Source organism: Pimephales promelas, chromosome 8 (genome assembly GCF_988280905.1).
Source record: "Pimephales promelas chromosome 8, fPimPro1.hap1.1, whole genome shotgun sequence".
NCBI lineage: Eukaryota > Metazoa > Chordata > Actinopteri > Cypriniformes > Leuciscidae > Pimephales > Pimephales promelas.
The window spans coordinates 2,839,339-2,856,030 of NC_142776.1; the positions used below are offsets into that span (position 1 = coordinate 2,839,339).

General features: G+C 37.6%; 1 protein-coding gene across 11 annotated transcripts in view; it reads left to right on the forward strand.

Moving 5' to 3' along the window:
- Nucleotides 1-16,692, forward strand: part of ptprfa (protein tyrosine phosphatase receptor type Fa) — a 255,269-nt gene that overhangs the window by 208,742 nt on the left and 29,835 nt on the right. For all 11 annotated transcript variants that reach the window (XM_089133721.1, XM_089133725.1, XM_089133722.1 and 8 more), the window contains 6 exons: nucleotides 197-778; nucleotides 4,421-4,518; nucleotides 4,618-4,874; nucleotides 7,566-7,647; nucleotides 10,338-10,553; nucleotides 15,980-16,137. In XM_089133721.1, coding sequence (XP_088989847.1) covers nucleotides 197-778; nucleotides 4,421-4,518; nucleotides 4,618-4,874; nucleotides 7,566-7,647; nucleotides 10,338-10,553; nucleotides 15,980-16,137 — 1,393 coding nt within the window. The remainder of the gene's footprint in view (nucleotides 1-196; nucleotides 779-4,420; nucleotides 4,519-4,617; nucleotides 4,875-7,565; nucleotides 7,648-10,337; nucleotides 10,554-15,979; nucleotides 16,138-16,692) is intronic.

Below are 16,692 nucleotides of genomic sequence, written 5' to 3' on the forward strand. Positions count from 1 at the left end.
TAGAACCATTTCTTCTAAGAGTGTAGGAGGCACCTTCTGGCCCAAATATATGCATCTCATATTGACGCTAAAGGGTGCCATGTGCCTCGGATGTAGACGCATTGGCAAAAGCCTTGGGATGAGAACGGGCTGATTAGCCATGACTGTCAAAATGACGAATGATCTGACGGATATCTCGCATCTCTGTCTCTGGTAGTTCCAGGCAAGCCCACCATGATCATTAGCACCACCATCGGGAACACAGCTCTGATCCAGTGGCAGCCTCCTAAAGAGATGGTGGGAGAACTGATGGGCTACAGGCTGCGCTACAAGCGTGAAGAGGAGGAGAACTACACCACCCGCGACTTCAGACGCAGCGACGACCACTTCACCGTCACCGGCCTGCACAAGGGCGCCACCTACATTTTCAAGCTCTGTGCCAAGAACCGTGCGGGAAACGGAGAGGAGTACAGTAAAGAGATCAGCACCCCGGATGACGTTCCCAGCAGTTACCCACAAAACCTCAGAGTCGTGGGCCTGACCACCACCACCACCAAACTGGCCTGGGACCCCCCGCCTCTGCCCGAGAGGAACGGGAGGATCGTACGCTACGTGGTGGTGTACCGTGACATCAACAGCCATCAGAACCAGACCAATGGTACCGCCGAGACACAAATGACCATCCAGGGTCTGCAGCCGGACACCACCTATGACATCAGGGTTAGGGCGTTCACCGGGAAAGGTGGAGGTCCGATAAGCCCCAGCATCCAGAGCAGAACCATGTCTACCTCCATGCCTGGTGAGTCACTTATTTAAAGAGCCCTGACTGACGTCCCTATTCATCATCAGCTCAGTCACGAGTCACGACCACTTTGAGAATTACATTTAAAGGGCACCTATTATGGAAAATTCACTTTTACATGGTGTTTGAACATTAATGTGTGTTGGCAGTGTGTGAGCAAAGCAAAAAAGATTCAGCGCTTTGTGACTTAGAATTGAGCAAGGGGTTTGATTGACATTGTGGTTGGTTTTGACATCGGCTGTCATGAGGCATTATAATTGTGTCATGAATATTTTTCTTTACCTCAACTACAGTGGTACTAATTTATCATTAAAATGTTATAATGGCTTCATGGCAGCCAATGTCTAAACCAACCACCTGACAGTTTAATGTAATGTTAACCCATAAAGCTAAGTGGTTTCTTAAAGGATTAGTTCACTTTTGAAAAAACTTTTGCTGATAATTTACTCACCCCCATGTCATCCAAGATATCCATGTCTTTCTTTCTTCAGTCGAAAAGAAATTAAGGTTTTTGATGAAAACATTCCAGGATTTTTCTCCATATAATGGACTTCAATGGGAACCGGATGGTTCAAGGTCCAAAAGATAGTGTTAATAACAGTTTCGGATGCAGCTTCAAATGTCTTTAAACGACACCAGACGATGAATAAGGGTCTTATCATGCGAAACGATCGATTATTTCAAAACTTATTCCAAAAATGTAACTTTTCTAAGGACAAATGCTAGCCTTGCTATATTCTGTGAGGCGCGTTTGTAACGTCACGTAATACGTAATTACGTTCAAAAGGTCACGGGCGACGTAGCCGGAAGTACAGAATCAAAATCGTCCGACATCGTTGTTTTTCCTTTTAATTCCTTTTTTTGTAAATTAATTAATTATTTTGTAATTACGTAATACGTGACGTTGCAAACGCGCCTCACAGAATATAGCAAGGCTAGCATTTGTCCTTAGAAAAGTTAGGTTTTTTGGAATAAGTTTTGAAATAATCGATCGTTTCGCATGATAAGACCCTTATTCATCGTCTGGTGTCGTTTAAAGACATTTGAAGCTGCATCTGAAACAGTTATTAACTGTCTTTTGGACCTTGAACCATCCGGTTCCCATTGAAGTCCATTATATGGAAAAAATCCTGGAATGTTTTAATCAAAAACCTTAATTTCTTTTCGACTGAGGAAAGAAAGACATGGACATCTTGGATGACATTGGGGTGAGTAAATTATCAGCAAAAGTTTTTTCAAAAGTGAACTAATCCTTTAAGTTTGATAATTAATTATGAAGGTGTCATGTCAGTCTTATGCACACCCCTAGTAAAGTTTTACCCCTTTGGGTAACCAAATGTTTCTTTGCATATGTTACAGAAGGAGATACAATGATTACATAGAGTTTCTATACAGAATCTAATGCTCTATTATGAAGATGCTTGGAGGTAAAGAGGTGTAAATGTCATTGAATGGGCTTAAATACTAATCAGCAGAGCGTCAGCTGATATTTTTTAGCGATCAGTCGTCTGTCTGAACTACGCTTGAACTTCATTCGATCACCCAAGCTCTATTTCTCCATGTAGATGACCTCCTCTGAAATACAGGTGAAACTCAAAAAATTAGAACATTGTGCAAAAGTTCATGTATTTCAGTCATTCAAATTAAAAGGTGAAACTAATTTACGTATTTAGTATATATAACTATATACATATGCATGATTATACTTTTCAGAGGGCTGACATTTCTGTTAATTAATTAATAAATTTTCTGAGATTTTGAATATAAGCTGTAAGCCATAATCATCAAAATTATAACTTTTGCACGATATTGTAATTTTTCGAGGTTCACCTGTACTCTTGCGCTGCTGTTCCGAGGTGATATACTGTGCCACTACTGAATCTATAGCATCTTAACAAAATGAGTGTTTTAGTTGAGCTGTGGGTTTTTGAATTGTGCAGTCTGAATTGAATGTGATGAGAAAAAAGACTGAATTCAGGAATGAATAACTGTGTTAGTCAAAGAGACTCACAAATCAGAAGTCGCTCCCTCAAGAGTTCTAAAAGAATTGTTAATGGAATCATTAAGGAAATAAAATTGGAATTGAGATCAAAGTCTTATTTACCAGGGACAACCTTTATTGCTCAGATTGCTGTCAAATCTATTTTTAGTATAATTTATGCACTATAAAAGTTTTAATTAATGTTTTGAATTATTTTTTTTTATTTAACTTTGATTAAATTAAATCATATTTTTTGGATACTGAAAATAAAAGTATTTTAATTTTAAGAAATGAAAGTGGTTTTTATGGTGCTTCTTTTTTTAAGGAGCAGGAGATCTAAGAAACAAACATTTAATCTCACTGCTGAGACATTAAAGAGATTTCTTCTGTGTTTGCTAATGGTTTGGTCCAGTGAGATTGCTCTGTGGGAGGAGAGACTCAGTGCTGTGTGATAAAAATAGAGCCAAGCGGCTGAAAAAATGCCTCGTCGCATGATTCTGTGGACAGCCGCATCTGTTAGGACACAATCGTGAGTTAACTCAGACAAGATTTGATTCAGTGCGATCAAATACTGATGGATGATGTCACTTCCCACCCAAAAAACATTGTCCACTCGATACTCAATTTCTGTAACGTTATGCAAGTGAAGTGTTTTGTGATTGTCATATTAGGCAGTCATTACGTTTCAGCCATTTCTCTGTTTTGTCTCATACACACGTTCATTGAAAAACTCTCAGAGCAGATGGTTGGAGACGTACTGTATGGCTTGTGAATTGCGGTCGCTGCAAAACTTTACATATGGCTCATCTTATGCTAGAAACATTAAAGGGTTACTTCACCCTTATGTCGTTCCCAAACTTGTACGATTTTCTTTCTTCCATGGAACATATGGACTACCTCTGTGTTATTTTTGGACCTCAACAACATCCATTTTCATCTCCTTTTGTGCTTCACAGAATATTGTTATACAGGTTTGCAACTAGGCAATGAATTGTCAGATTGTGGTTATTTGATCTAATCACAATTATTTGAAATATCAAATAAGAGAAATTTAAGTGCGGAAATAAATGGCAATCAAGGATTAAAGTAATTGTCGAAAAACTCTCCAATTTTATTGCTATTTAACATTTGCATCATGCCAAACATTCTTGGTGGTTAGAATTTCACTTTTTGTTTTATTATATTATATTATATTATTATAATATAATATAATAATTATTTTATTTTAAAATTATATACAATTAAAAAAAATAAAAATTATAATAAAAGCTTTACATTGTAAGTGACGAGCAAAAGAGACAATTAAATAATTCATCGCAAATACTTGTGCAAATAATCATCAACGCAAAAAAAATTCTGATTGTGACGGGCATATTTGGTACATGAAGGTTGATGAAATATTGACAGGATATTCGTTTTTGATGATCCATGCCTTTAAATATGTTTGCTGAGATGGCGTCTCTTTCATTTCTCTGACTCCTCAGCTTCCCTATAGCATAACCCACATGCAGAGAGCAGATAGTCGGCTTTGATTTTTGATGTGTGGTTTGAGATGAAGCCGTTATCAGTCTCAAACTGCATGTTAATCAGTGCAGTGATGCGTTTCCCCTGCCAAACACTGAGATGGGGTGACTCTTTTATTCTCACCTCCTCTACAGAGTTCACTAAAAACTTTGGTGTGAAAGCTGTGATGAAGACCTCTGTCCTGCTCACATGGGAGGTGCCGGAAACCTACAAGTCCCAAGTGCCTTTCAAGGTGCCTTTTCCCTGTCATTCCACGGTTGTGGTGTAGAAAATGCAGTGTAAAATGAGTCTCGTTGTGTGATGGATTTAACCTGTGCTCCCCCTGTGCCAGATCCTGTATAACCAGCAGAGCGTTGAGGTTCAGGGCGACCTGAAGAGAAAGTTGATCACGCGTTTGCAGCCGGACACCGATTACTCCTTCGTTTTGATGAGCCGAGGGAACAGCGCTGGTGGACTACAACAGCAGGTCTCCATACGCACCGCCCCGGACCTGTTCACCAGCAAACCGGCCCACCAGAAACAAGACCCAGAGGAGGGCGGCAAACTCACCATCACACTGCCCAAAGTGCACAACAGCGCCCTCGTCAGGTCAGTCAAGTCACATTCATTTACATAGCGCTTTTAATGCGAGACACGGCAGGCAAAAACATCGATTTTTCATGCAGCGATCAGTTTTGAGATTTCAATATGTTCAATATGTGCTCTTTCAAGCTGCTATGAAGAAAACGTTGAAAATATACATTAAGATGTTTATTTTATTACATTTTGTTTTCTTGCACCTTTAAATTTCTCCCAAATTTACCAAGAAGTTAGCATTACAACGCGTCGGATATAATATCGGACATTGCACTATAATACATAAATAAATATTAGATGTGGAAAAGCACTGAAATACATTACAACTCTGCGAGTTTCAACACATATAGGGTTTATTTTTCTCTAGTGCTATTATCAACATGATATATTGCATTGCGCTGATGATGATTGATGTACTTTACCTGTAATTAAATCTGCTAAATAAACTCTGCTGTGTTCGAGATTAGTGATTCCCCAGGTTTCCATTTCATCTCGTCATTGAGTTTGCTTCAATCCACAGCAGTTTTTTAGCTTCTTTTTTCACTTAGTTGGCAGATTTGTTTTCGCTTCATTTCATTTGCAAAAATAACATGCCATTCTTTATAAAAATATCAAACTGTTGTGTAAATGTCTTTTTATTTTCCCCCAGTGGGAATAAATGGCTTACAATGAAAAGCAGCATTTGTTTTCCCCTTGCAAAATGATGCCCTCTGTTAAAAAAAAAAAAATGCATCGCTAACTAATGATCAGTAAAAGCCGAGATGGTTCTTACACGCCGTGCATCACATATGAGCTACATTAAGTGCTTTGATAATAAACAGAAAAAAATAATTATAAAAAAAAATGATATTAACATTTGCATTGATTGACATTTCACACCAAAGTAAAAGCAAGCATTATCTTTACTGCAGTCTACACAGCATCAGTGCTGTTATTCCTCAGTGTTCCTCAGTGAAAAAAAAAAAAATATATATATATATATATATATATATATATATATATATATATATTAAACAATAAAACAAAATAAAATAAAACAATAATAATGTCAAGATGGCAGAGAACACAAGCGATATGTCACGCAGCCACACCATACCAAAACGTCCAGAAGGTACAAATTAAATAACATTTCATTGTTGATTCTTGTTAAGTTCGGGATTATAGGGTTGTATGATTAAAATGGCATGCACATTTGACAAACAGTAAAGATGTACTATGCTGCTAAATGAAAAATGGGACTTAGCTTCGTTGAAACTGTATAAAAATGTTAGCGAAAAAATGAAATTTGTAGCTTCATGAAGCACACTGGCTCACTCTCTTGAGCGCGCACACACACGCGATCGCACACACACACTTGCTCACTCACTCGCTCACACACTCTCTTGTTCACTCACGATCGCGCGCGCACACTCTCTCTCTTCCATACTCGCGATCGGACACTTATGGTGTGCTCACACCGAGCGCGAATAGAGCGTCAAATACGCGTCTTTCGTGTCTAGTTAGATGCTTTAACATTCACTCGAGTTCAATTTTTTCAACTTGCGCGGAAAACATTCGCTGCAAACGCGTCGCCCAGTTCGCGTCATTCGCAACGCCCGGCGTCTATTCGTGTCTTTGCATTGACTTTGTATGTAATCTACTCGCACAAATAATTAAATTCGCGTTCAGTGTGAGCACACCATTAGACACACACACACTCACTCACTCGTGCTCGCAAAAACACACACTCACTCTCTCTTTCTTTTTTGTTCACTCGCTCTGAAAGCTGCAGTTCCCGCTAACTTACATTGGCCGTAGTTTGACGCATCACGGAGACCGGTGTCTGAGCGCGAGAGAGACAAAGTGTGTCTGAGCATTACTATGCGTGGCTCTTTAAGACACACTTGGATTTTAAATATCGATACTAGATGTTGAAATATGAAAAAGTGTATTTTTGCACAGCCCTATTGGTTACAAGGTCGTTTGTGACGTCAGAAACACCAAACGATTTCACGTATTTTCAGTTTTAAGCAGAAAATACTCAGCAATGCTGTCGACTTGTGAATTCACACATGGTTTGTCTTAAAAACACCACATACTGTAGACATAGAAACTACATTAAAAGCTGGATTTTCCCCTCTGGGGGGACTTTAAAACAATCCAAAGATACATGTTGGCTCTCAAGGAGATGTTTGCTGGAGTCTCAGAGGTCAGCGCACATAAATGCGAGAATCCTGTTCCTCTTTGAGCAAATATTACACTGTTGTGCTTAAGTGAGACTGAGGCACTTCCCATCCCAGCTCAGAGGAGTCATCTCACATGGGTTTAGTTCACTGCGGCGAGCCGGATTTGCCGTAATCCAGTGCAGTCAGAGCTGGCTGAACGCTGAAAATGCCCATCGGTTCTGACCAGAGACAGCTCCCAAATCCTTTCATTACAAATTACCAGACATGTTTCCTCATCAAAGCCAAAGAGGCGGTTACATCAGACATTATAGACATCACACATATCAAACAATGCTCTCGCTCAGTACGGGCGTGAGAGTGTGGGAATTACTCAGCTGTTAATCATGGGATTCAAGTGTTTGTTTCAGTCAGTCGGCCAACAGAAAGTACTTCAGAAATGCAATCAGTGGTCTAATGTCCATGTTTCATCACCCTCACAAACACACTGAATCTGAACATTTTTACTATAATGACACGTTTGTGTGTGTTTTCCTCTTAGGTGGTTTTATATAGCGGTGGTACCAGTAACTGCATCAACTCTACGTCGCTGGGAAAACCCGGAGGATATGGATCTGGATGAAGTGAGTGTGTGTTTGTGATCACATACAAATAACAGAAACAGATGTCCATCCTGCGATATACAGTGCTGCTTGAAATTTGCTGAACCCCTTGTAGAATCATGAAACAAAAAAAACAGCTGTGGATCATCCAGGTGACGACACGGTGTTAATGGATTAGTTCACTTTTTACTCACCCCCATGTCATCCAAGATGTCCTTGTCTTTCTTTCTTCAGGTGAAAAGAAATTAAGGTTTTTGATGAAAACAGTCCAGGATTTTTCTCCGTATAATGGACTTCAATGGGAACCAAACGGTTCAAGGTCCAAAAGACACTTTCAGTGCAAACTGCAAACTGTTCAAAGGGCTTTAAACGATTCCAGACGATGAATAAGGGTCTTATCAAGGGAAACGATTTCTCATTTAATAAATAAATAACAAAGTTTAAGTTTTATAAGCTCAAATGGTCGCCTTGCTGTGTTTTGTGATGCGCGTTCGTGACTCAAAATCAAAATGAACGAATCTTTTTCCAAGTCAATTCGTTCGTTTAGTTTGTTGAATGAACCAAATGACTCGGAAAAAGATTCGTAAATAAAACAGATTTTACTATTTTTAACTATTAACTACTTTTCGTAACTATACAAGATTCAATATAAAACTTAAACTTTGTTATTTATTTTTTAAATGAGCCATTGTTTCGCTTGCCTTATTCATCGTCTGGAATCGTTTAAAGCCCTTTGAACAGTTTGGACAGTCTTTTGGACCTTGAATCGTTTGGTTCCCATTGGAGTCCGTTATATGTAGAAAAATCCTGGAATGTTTTCATCAAAAACCTTAATTTCTTTTCGACTGAAGAAAGAAAGACATGGACATCTTGGATGACATGGGGGTGAGTAAATCATCAGCAAAAGTTTTTACAAAAGTGAACTAATCACGGGTCCATAAACTTTTGAACAGGGTCATTTTTTTTTTTCGTCTTGTGGACTATATGGACACATCTTTTATGCAAAATATCATATTCAGGACAGAACTAAATAAAAAATAACATGCATTTTGTATGATCCCTCTTATTTTGTTTGAATTATTCACATTTTCACAGATTCTGCAAGGGGTTTGCAAACTTTATTGTCTTTTCTGTGTTGTACGGTATGTTAGTATTTGTTGTTCCACTCGCCTCAGTTTCTCTGCAGCAGCTGTTGAGACACACAGGCACTTCGTTGGCTCTTAAAAAGCTTCTCTTGGCATTTTTTTTGTGCTTTTTTTATTATTACTACTGAGCTTTCGGGCTCCAACATGGTTTTGCTTTCTCATGAGTTTGCTTGCACTCAATAAACTATCGTCTGCAAACCAGGCAAAAGTTTTCAGGTGCTGCCTACTGAATATCAAAAGGTGTAACGGCGCTGTAAAAATCACAATGGTGTCACCAGTGTTTTGAAACAGCCCGTTTCCTCGCAGCCATTCTCCCCTGAGTTGCCCTTTATTTATGAGCGTTGCCGAGTCAAATGAGAGGTGTATTATTGGATCGCGTGTTGTGCTGGTGTTTATCACCGCGCTGATATTATTCCCCCTGTCCCGCTGCAGTCCTCATTCTCTCTGCCGCTAGACCTCATTTGTTCAGCTGTAATCCTGCGGCCTTGGATTTGATTCAGTCTCGACCAAATGTGCTTTACTAAACTAAAGAAGCAGTGGTCTGTTGCTTATTATGTGAGTGTTGAGAAAGGAAAAGAGGGAGAGTGATGGATGGAGAAACAGAGGAAGTGCTCTATAAAGAGACAGATGAAGCTCCTGGAGACTGTGTGTATGTCATTTTAAATTAATGATGCCTCTGACTGAAGCACCTGAGGCTGATATTCGACCTCTGACCTCTGGGTCACAGTCCAGCTGCTTCATGGACTGAAAGTGCCAATCAGAACAGACTTAAAGTAGTGCTGGTCAATATATATATAAATATACACACACACAACCGTTTAAAAGTTTGGGGTTGGAAAAAAAAATCATATTTTATTTAATTTCTTTGATCAATAATACAGTGAAAACAGTGATATTGTGAAGTATTATAATAATTTAAAATAGCTATTTTCTATTTGAATATATTTTAAAGTGTATTTTATTCCTGTGATCAAATCTGAATTTTCAGCATCATTACTCCAGTCTTCAGTGTCACATGATCCTTCAGAAATCACTCTAATATGATGATTTGAAGCAACTTTTCTGATTATTATCAATGTTGAAAACATTTGTGCTGCTTTTCAGGATTCTTTGATGTTCAGAAAGTGCAAAAGAACAGCATTTATTTGAAATAGAAATATTTTTTAATATTATAAATGTCTGTCACTTTGGATTAAATGAATGCATCCTTGCTGACACTTTTGAATATATATATATATATATATATATATATATTTGCAATTATTTTAAAAATTAAGCTACAAGGTGACATTGACATGGTTTTTATTTAGTGATTTTTAATTTAAACTTTTTTTTTTTAGTATCATTTTTGTGTTCATGTAGGTAGAATCTGTGTGGGAAAACATGCCTTGATTATTTTAAAGAGATTTAAAAAAAAATATATATATATATATATATTTTTTTTTAATCATCTAGCCCTAAAACTTGCAAATGAGATTATATGAACATTGACGTCAGTGGTTTTATAAATGGATGCTTTTTCCCCCAATGCATTGTCATTGTCATTTTCCCTCTGTGATTTATCAGCTTTTGGGGAGAAATGGAGACTCAGATGTGAGGAAGAGGAGGAGGAGACAAACTCAGGACTTCCTGCAGCCTTACATCGCTGCCAAGATGGAGTATCTTCCAGAAACCTTTGTGTTAGGAGACGAGAAAACTTACAATGGCTACTTCAACAAGCCTCTACCTGGACAGCAGCAGTACCGCACGTTTATACTGGCGGCACTGAAAGACCGGGACTCAGTGAGTCACACACACACACGTTTGTTTCACTAAATTAGTGAGGACATTGCATATTGATTTTATATTAGGTTAATGCTATTTTCTATTGCCTAGCCCAAACCCTTAAGGCCCATTCACACTAAGAACAATAACTATAAAGATAACTATATTAGCATCCACAACTAATTCTGTTCATTCTGAACGCAATGCTTGACTGTCACTTTAAATGCTCGAGCTCATTACAGCAGGATTGATTCTGATTGACTCTCAGTGTTTTTATTGTTCATCAGCTGGATAAAATTGTTCTCAAAAGGATTCCAACAATATTGTCTCTCTATATCGTTATTGTTATAGCTGTGCTATTCCTTCATATTGAGAAAGATTTATAGAGCTATATCTTTATTATTATCTTCTTGTGGTAATTGGGCCTTTAAACCTACAGTGCAAAACGCTACAGTAGATTTAAATAAAAACTTGATTGGGTTGATTTATAAACTAGTGAGGACCAAAAATTAGAATATTTCACTATATAAGTATAGCCAAACCCACTATATAAGTATAGCCAAACACACGTGAGCCAGTTGCATAAACACAGAATGACACTAGCAGTTAAGAAGGAGAGGAGAGGCTAAATAAGGAGGAGTGGATCTTGTGAAAGGACAGTCTGTGGTGGGCTGACAAACAGACTAGCGAGTGTGAAATTGGATGAAAGAGGTCGACTGCAAAACTACCGCAGCACTTAAAGAAAAACAGATTAGAGGAGGAGGAGATGAAAGAAAGGAAGGAGAAGGAGACATCACATGAAGGACTGCGGCAGAGAGTGTGACGGCAGAAGAGAGAGAGCGAGAGATGGTATCATTAATGGTGGAGAGACCTGAGCGTTACAGATGAAGAGATGGAGGAGAGGTGAAAGAGAAATGAAAACACACACACATGAATATGCATCAGTAAATAGTGCTTGGAGTCAGTCAGAGAAGCATTACTCACGCTGTGGGATGTGCTTCCGTCTGAGGTAGTGCCGATTAAATTGATCACTATGAAAGTTTCCCACTGACAGATTCCCACAGGGCTTTAAGACGCTGTCACGCAAGCGAAGAAGAGACACTGAGGTGATGATGATGATGATGATGATAGTAGCCCAGCAGATCTACGGCCCTGTGGTTTCTGCGACGCGATTGCGAAATTCAGTCATTAAAGCAGAATTTACTTTCTAACACAGATTGTCACCGAATCGGGCAATTTTTGGATTAATAAATGAAGAGTAGGGCTGTACACATATTAAAATCATGATATGGATTAGTGCCTGTGAATATTTAACTCAAAATCAAATATGAAATCTGCATTACTGTATGCGTGTGGATGCTATATTTAATTATCATTCAGACAATCGCTTTCCATCATTTTTTTTTCTGTTTTAACTAGAAAAAACTGAAATAAGTTGAATTTCTTTCATTCAATCTCACACATGAGTTTCAGAGATGATCTTTGTCTCAATCTGTGCTCTGTGATTGGTCTGTTGCTAAAAAATAGAAAATTTTACAACTATGACTGAATGGTCTGAGCTGCTATCTGCATTTCATTTTACTGCTCTACATTATAGGGCTGTGAAATGATTAATCGCGATTAATCGCATCCAAAATAAAAGTTTGTGTTTACATAATATATGTGTGTGTGGTGTGTATAATTACTTTGTATATATAAATACGAACATATGCATGTAAATATTTAAGAAAAATGTGTTATTAATATATCAAATATTTATATTTATGTATAATATACATTTTGTATAAAGTATATACATGCAAATATTTCTTAAATAGCCTATATACATGCATGTGTGTGTATTTATATATACAAAATAATTATACACATTACACACACATATATTATGTAAACACAGACTTTTATTTTGGATGCAATTAATCATGATTAATCATTGCCCAGCCCTACTACATTATTGTATCTCCACTACTGACTCAAATTAAGTCTCCCAAGCTATGCAAGAGCAACTACAAAGAAATAAAAATTCAGTTTGGGTATTCCTCACAGCTGTGTCGAATTAGAGATGAATATTTTTTTTTCTGAAAGATCAGTGGAGGCATTTATATTTAGATAAAACTCACCTGCTTCATCTCAGATTGTGAATGAATGTTAATGGGATAGTCGTTCAAAAATAAAGCGTCTGTTTTCATTTACTCACGTTTTTTTTAGTATTGCACTGCATAAAAGTGTGATCGCACTGCATAAAAGGATTTTCTTACTCAGTAGTTTTGACTTGTTTTCCATTGCAAATATTTAAGATACATTTTTGTTTGAAATCCAATATGACTTGAAAAAAATAATTAAGCCTTATTTTTTGAATAGAAAAAGAAATACATTTGTTTTTTAAAATATATATATAGGGTACTGTTTATATAAATAATTTGAGTTCATGCTTAAATCAAGAAAACATCTGTCAGTAAGGAAAAAAGCCAGGAGTATTTTTCTTAGCGGACAAGGAACCTTGTCACTCACGTGAGACTGACCAATGGCAAACCAGAACCATCTAACCATCCAATCAATTCCACACAGACAAAATAAAGTCCAACCCTACTGTTTTTCTTCTTTGAAAAGCTGTTTCACTCAGATATACGTCAAAATAGGGAAGAAAAGAGTAGTGCAACTTCCATTTCATGCCGACTTTTAAAAAAAATGGAATTGAAAACACGTGTCATAGATAGCCTAAGTCCCTCCCCTTCCGGTCGACCATCATGGGACCTTATTTTGGAAAAATATTGAATGGTAAACAAATATTTTGATCTCTGCCCTGAATTACACATATGATGTTTGCCAATTTAAAAGATGCATTTTAAAGTAAAGAAAGTCGCAGTTTGATGTAAAACCGTTGAGGTATAAGACTGTGAAAATACGTAATTACAAAGACTACAAACCCCACAGGCGCACATTTTCTCTCAATGAATGAAGCTAACTTTACTGAGGCTAATGTCTGTCATTGTTTCCACAGTCTTACGTTATAATCGTAACGTTACGCCGTTATACCTGAGCGTTTTGTACCAGACTGCACACACACGAGCAGCGGATCTCGCTCGTTGTTTCTCTTCCCGGGAGATGTAGTTCATAGAGCGATTTTCACATAAAACTAATTGTTACTCTTCTGTTGTATGACAAACTGCGACGTTTTTGACTTTCAGAATTATCTTTTAAATTGACAAACATCATATGTGTAATTGAGGGCACAGTTCAGACGGAATAAAAAGATAAGTTGTCTCTCGCCATTCATATTTTTTCCGAAATAAGGTCCCATGAGTCGGAAGCAGAGGGGCGGGACTTAGGCTCTCTATTATAGTAGACATTTTCTATCCATCTATCAGACTATGTGCAAAAATTATTTTTTGCAGTGTGTTGTTCCAAACCCATTTACATTTACATTTAGTCATTTAGCAGACGCTTACAACTGAGGACTAAACCAAGCGAGTCATCGTGAAGAGGCAAAAACAACGCAAGAAGTTCAGACATTGCTCGGAGTAGCATAACATAAGCCAGATGAGTGAGGATTTAAAGGAAAAAGAAATTATTTATTTATTTATTTATTAAAGGGTTAGTTCACCCAAAAATGAAAATGATGTCATTAATGACTCTCCCTCATGTCGTTCCAAACCCGTCAGACCGCACAGTTTAAGATATTTTAGATTTAGTCCGAGATCTTTCTGTCCCTCCATTGGAAATGTGTGTACGGTATACTGTCCTTGTCCAGAAAGGAAATAAAGACATCATCAAAGTAGTCATGTGACATCAGTGGGTTAGTTAGAATGGGCCAAAAATAAGAAAAACTAGGACTTTATTCAGCATTGTATTGTCTTCTGGTTGTGTTGTGGATCCGCGTTCAGTTGATTCAGTTGAATCGGTTGATTCTGAGCTGCTGTAAATGTGTTCTGGGCAGCGATGGCTCCTGTGGTTGTCGCTTCCGGAGGGAATGCAGAAGGTGTAGCACTGATGGGATTTGCTTGATGATGCGTATCCTCCGGTTCTCAGTGGGATGGAAGAGGTTACCCCTCCCTCAGCCCTTTCTCTCGCTCTCCCTCTATCTTCCTGTTTCAATCCCTCTTTCTCTCGCGCCCTGCTGTGATGTCTGAAAGGTGTTACTAAGACGATTACTTTGCCAGCGTTTGTAGAAGGAGACTGACTTCTGTGCTATTTTGAAGAGTTGAAGGCTTTCCTCCTGCACCGCTCAACAGTTTTTCAGTTTGTTTGTGATCACTATAAACGTCAGTAAACACCACATTAAGGCCCAGGTGTACTGTAGATGTAGAATACACCACTGTATTATACATAGATGAGTGACAACACCAAAAACAAAATCACAATTGCAATATTTGAGCTTGATCTCTATCAGGGAACATCCTATGAAGCCTGTTTGATGCATTATAATGGTTTTCATAGTGATCTAAAAGCATATGCTTGAATGTTTGAAATGAGTTTAATAGACATGTATAATTAATTACACAGACAATTATACTTTATATTGAAGGAGAACACAAAATGAACCTTTGGTCTAATAAAACATCGGTACCTAGTCGACCGTTCTCTGAGATTTGTTTTCATTATAATCGAATGTAAATAGTTTTATCTCTAAAAACTGTTATGTTATGGGGGCATTTACTAAGTAAAAAGAAATCGCTAGTTAAGTTTATACCACTAACAAGGCTCAAAATAGCCCCACACTAACACAGTAACATAATGAGGGTCCATACATGAAAACCGAAGCATTGAGAACTTTGTAAGACCGTTTAATAAGAAGATACTTTATGAAGACAGTTCACTTCGTGTATACAGACAGGAGCCATCTTGGAAAACAGTCACGACAAGTCGAACCACGAACTTCTAGTGGAAACCAATTAGTTTTCATTCGTGATTTAAAATCCAACAATTAGTTAAGCGTTAAAAACATAAAGATAAATATTTAGTTTGTTTACCTGCATGTCATTAGAGAACCATGAACATGCAAATGTGTTTTTAAATGATTAAAATCTGCAAGTGAATATTTTAGGTTAAAGAGATTTGGCTAACTAAAAAATGTAAATATCTGATTTAATATATGAAGAGTTCAGATGCAAAAGCCTCTAAATGCCATTTGAAATGTTTTTCTTTAATGATGATTTTTATCAAACTTGTATATTTAAGTTCACTTAAATAACAATTAAGGGATTTAAGTGAAATCACTGAACTTAAATATACAAGCTTGATAAAAATTATCATTAGAAGAACATTTCAAATGGCACTTAGAGGCTTTTGCATCTGAACTCTTTATATTATCTCTGCATAATTTCCTTTAATTAACTTTTATCTGTGCTATTTCATAGTTTTGATGCCTTTACTATCATTCTGAAATGTGGAAACGAGTCATAATAAAGAATAATGAATAATTATTCATCTTTCTGTGTGTTAAGATGTTCACGGTGAGTCCTTACTCTGATGCCATGACGGTGAAGCTCCACAGTGGGATGTCCCGTCACGTTGAGGACCCAGAGATGCTGTGGGTGATGGGACCAGTGCTGGCCGTCGTCCTCATCATCGTCATCGTCATCGCCATCCTGCTCTTCAAGAGGTGCGGAACCAGTGCAATTACTTTCCTGGTGCTTTTCCAAGAAAAATGCAATCAGTCATCCTGCACCGAGATCACGGAGAAGCGTATTTTTCACATTCTGCTTAAGTGACCATATTTTCGTTTTCGCCGTGCGTAGCAAACACAGAGAGTTTACTGAACTGTCAGGTATAAATAGTCGGCCTCTCTCAGAGACATTGCTGACTCACTGTAAGAGTAGAAAATCGAGATTCGAGAAACCTTATTTCAGTGTGACAGCAATTTAACAGTGTTTTTTTTTTTTCTTAGGACACTCTTTTTCTGGATGCTTTCACTGAACTTTAATGATTAAATAATAGGCAGTTACTGCAGAAAGGATATTTTCCCTCACACAATAAAAAAGTCATAATAGCACATCTGCCAAAATCTGATCTCCCCAACTAAGTTACAGATAAAAAGTACCACTCTTCTCAATTATAGCCGTATAGTCTTATTGAACAACAAGAGAATCAAATGCCCAGGGTTCAAAGAAAACTCATTTTGCAAATGTCAGCTCGAATCGGAGCTCATTAGTAGCAA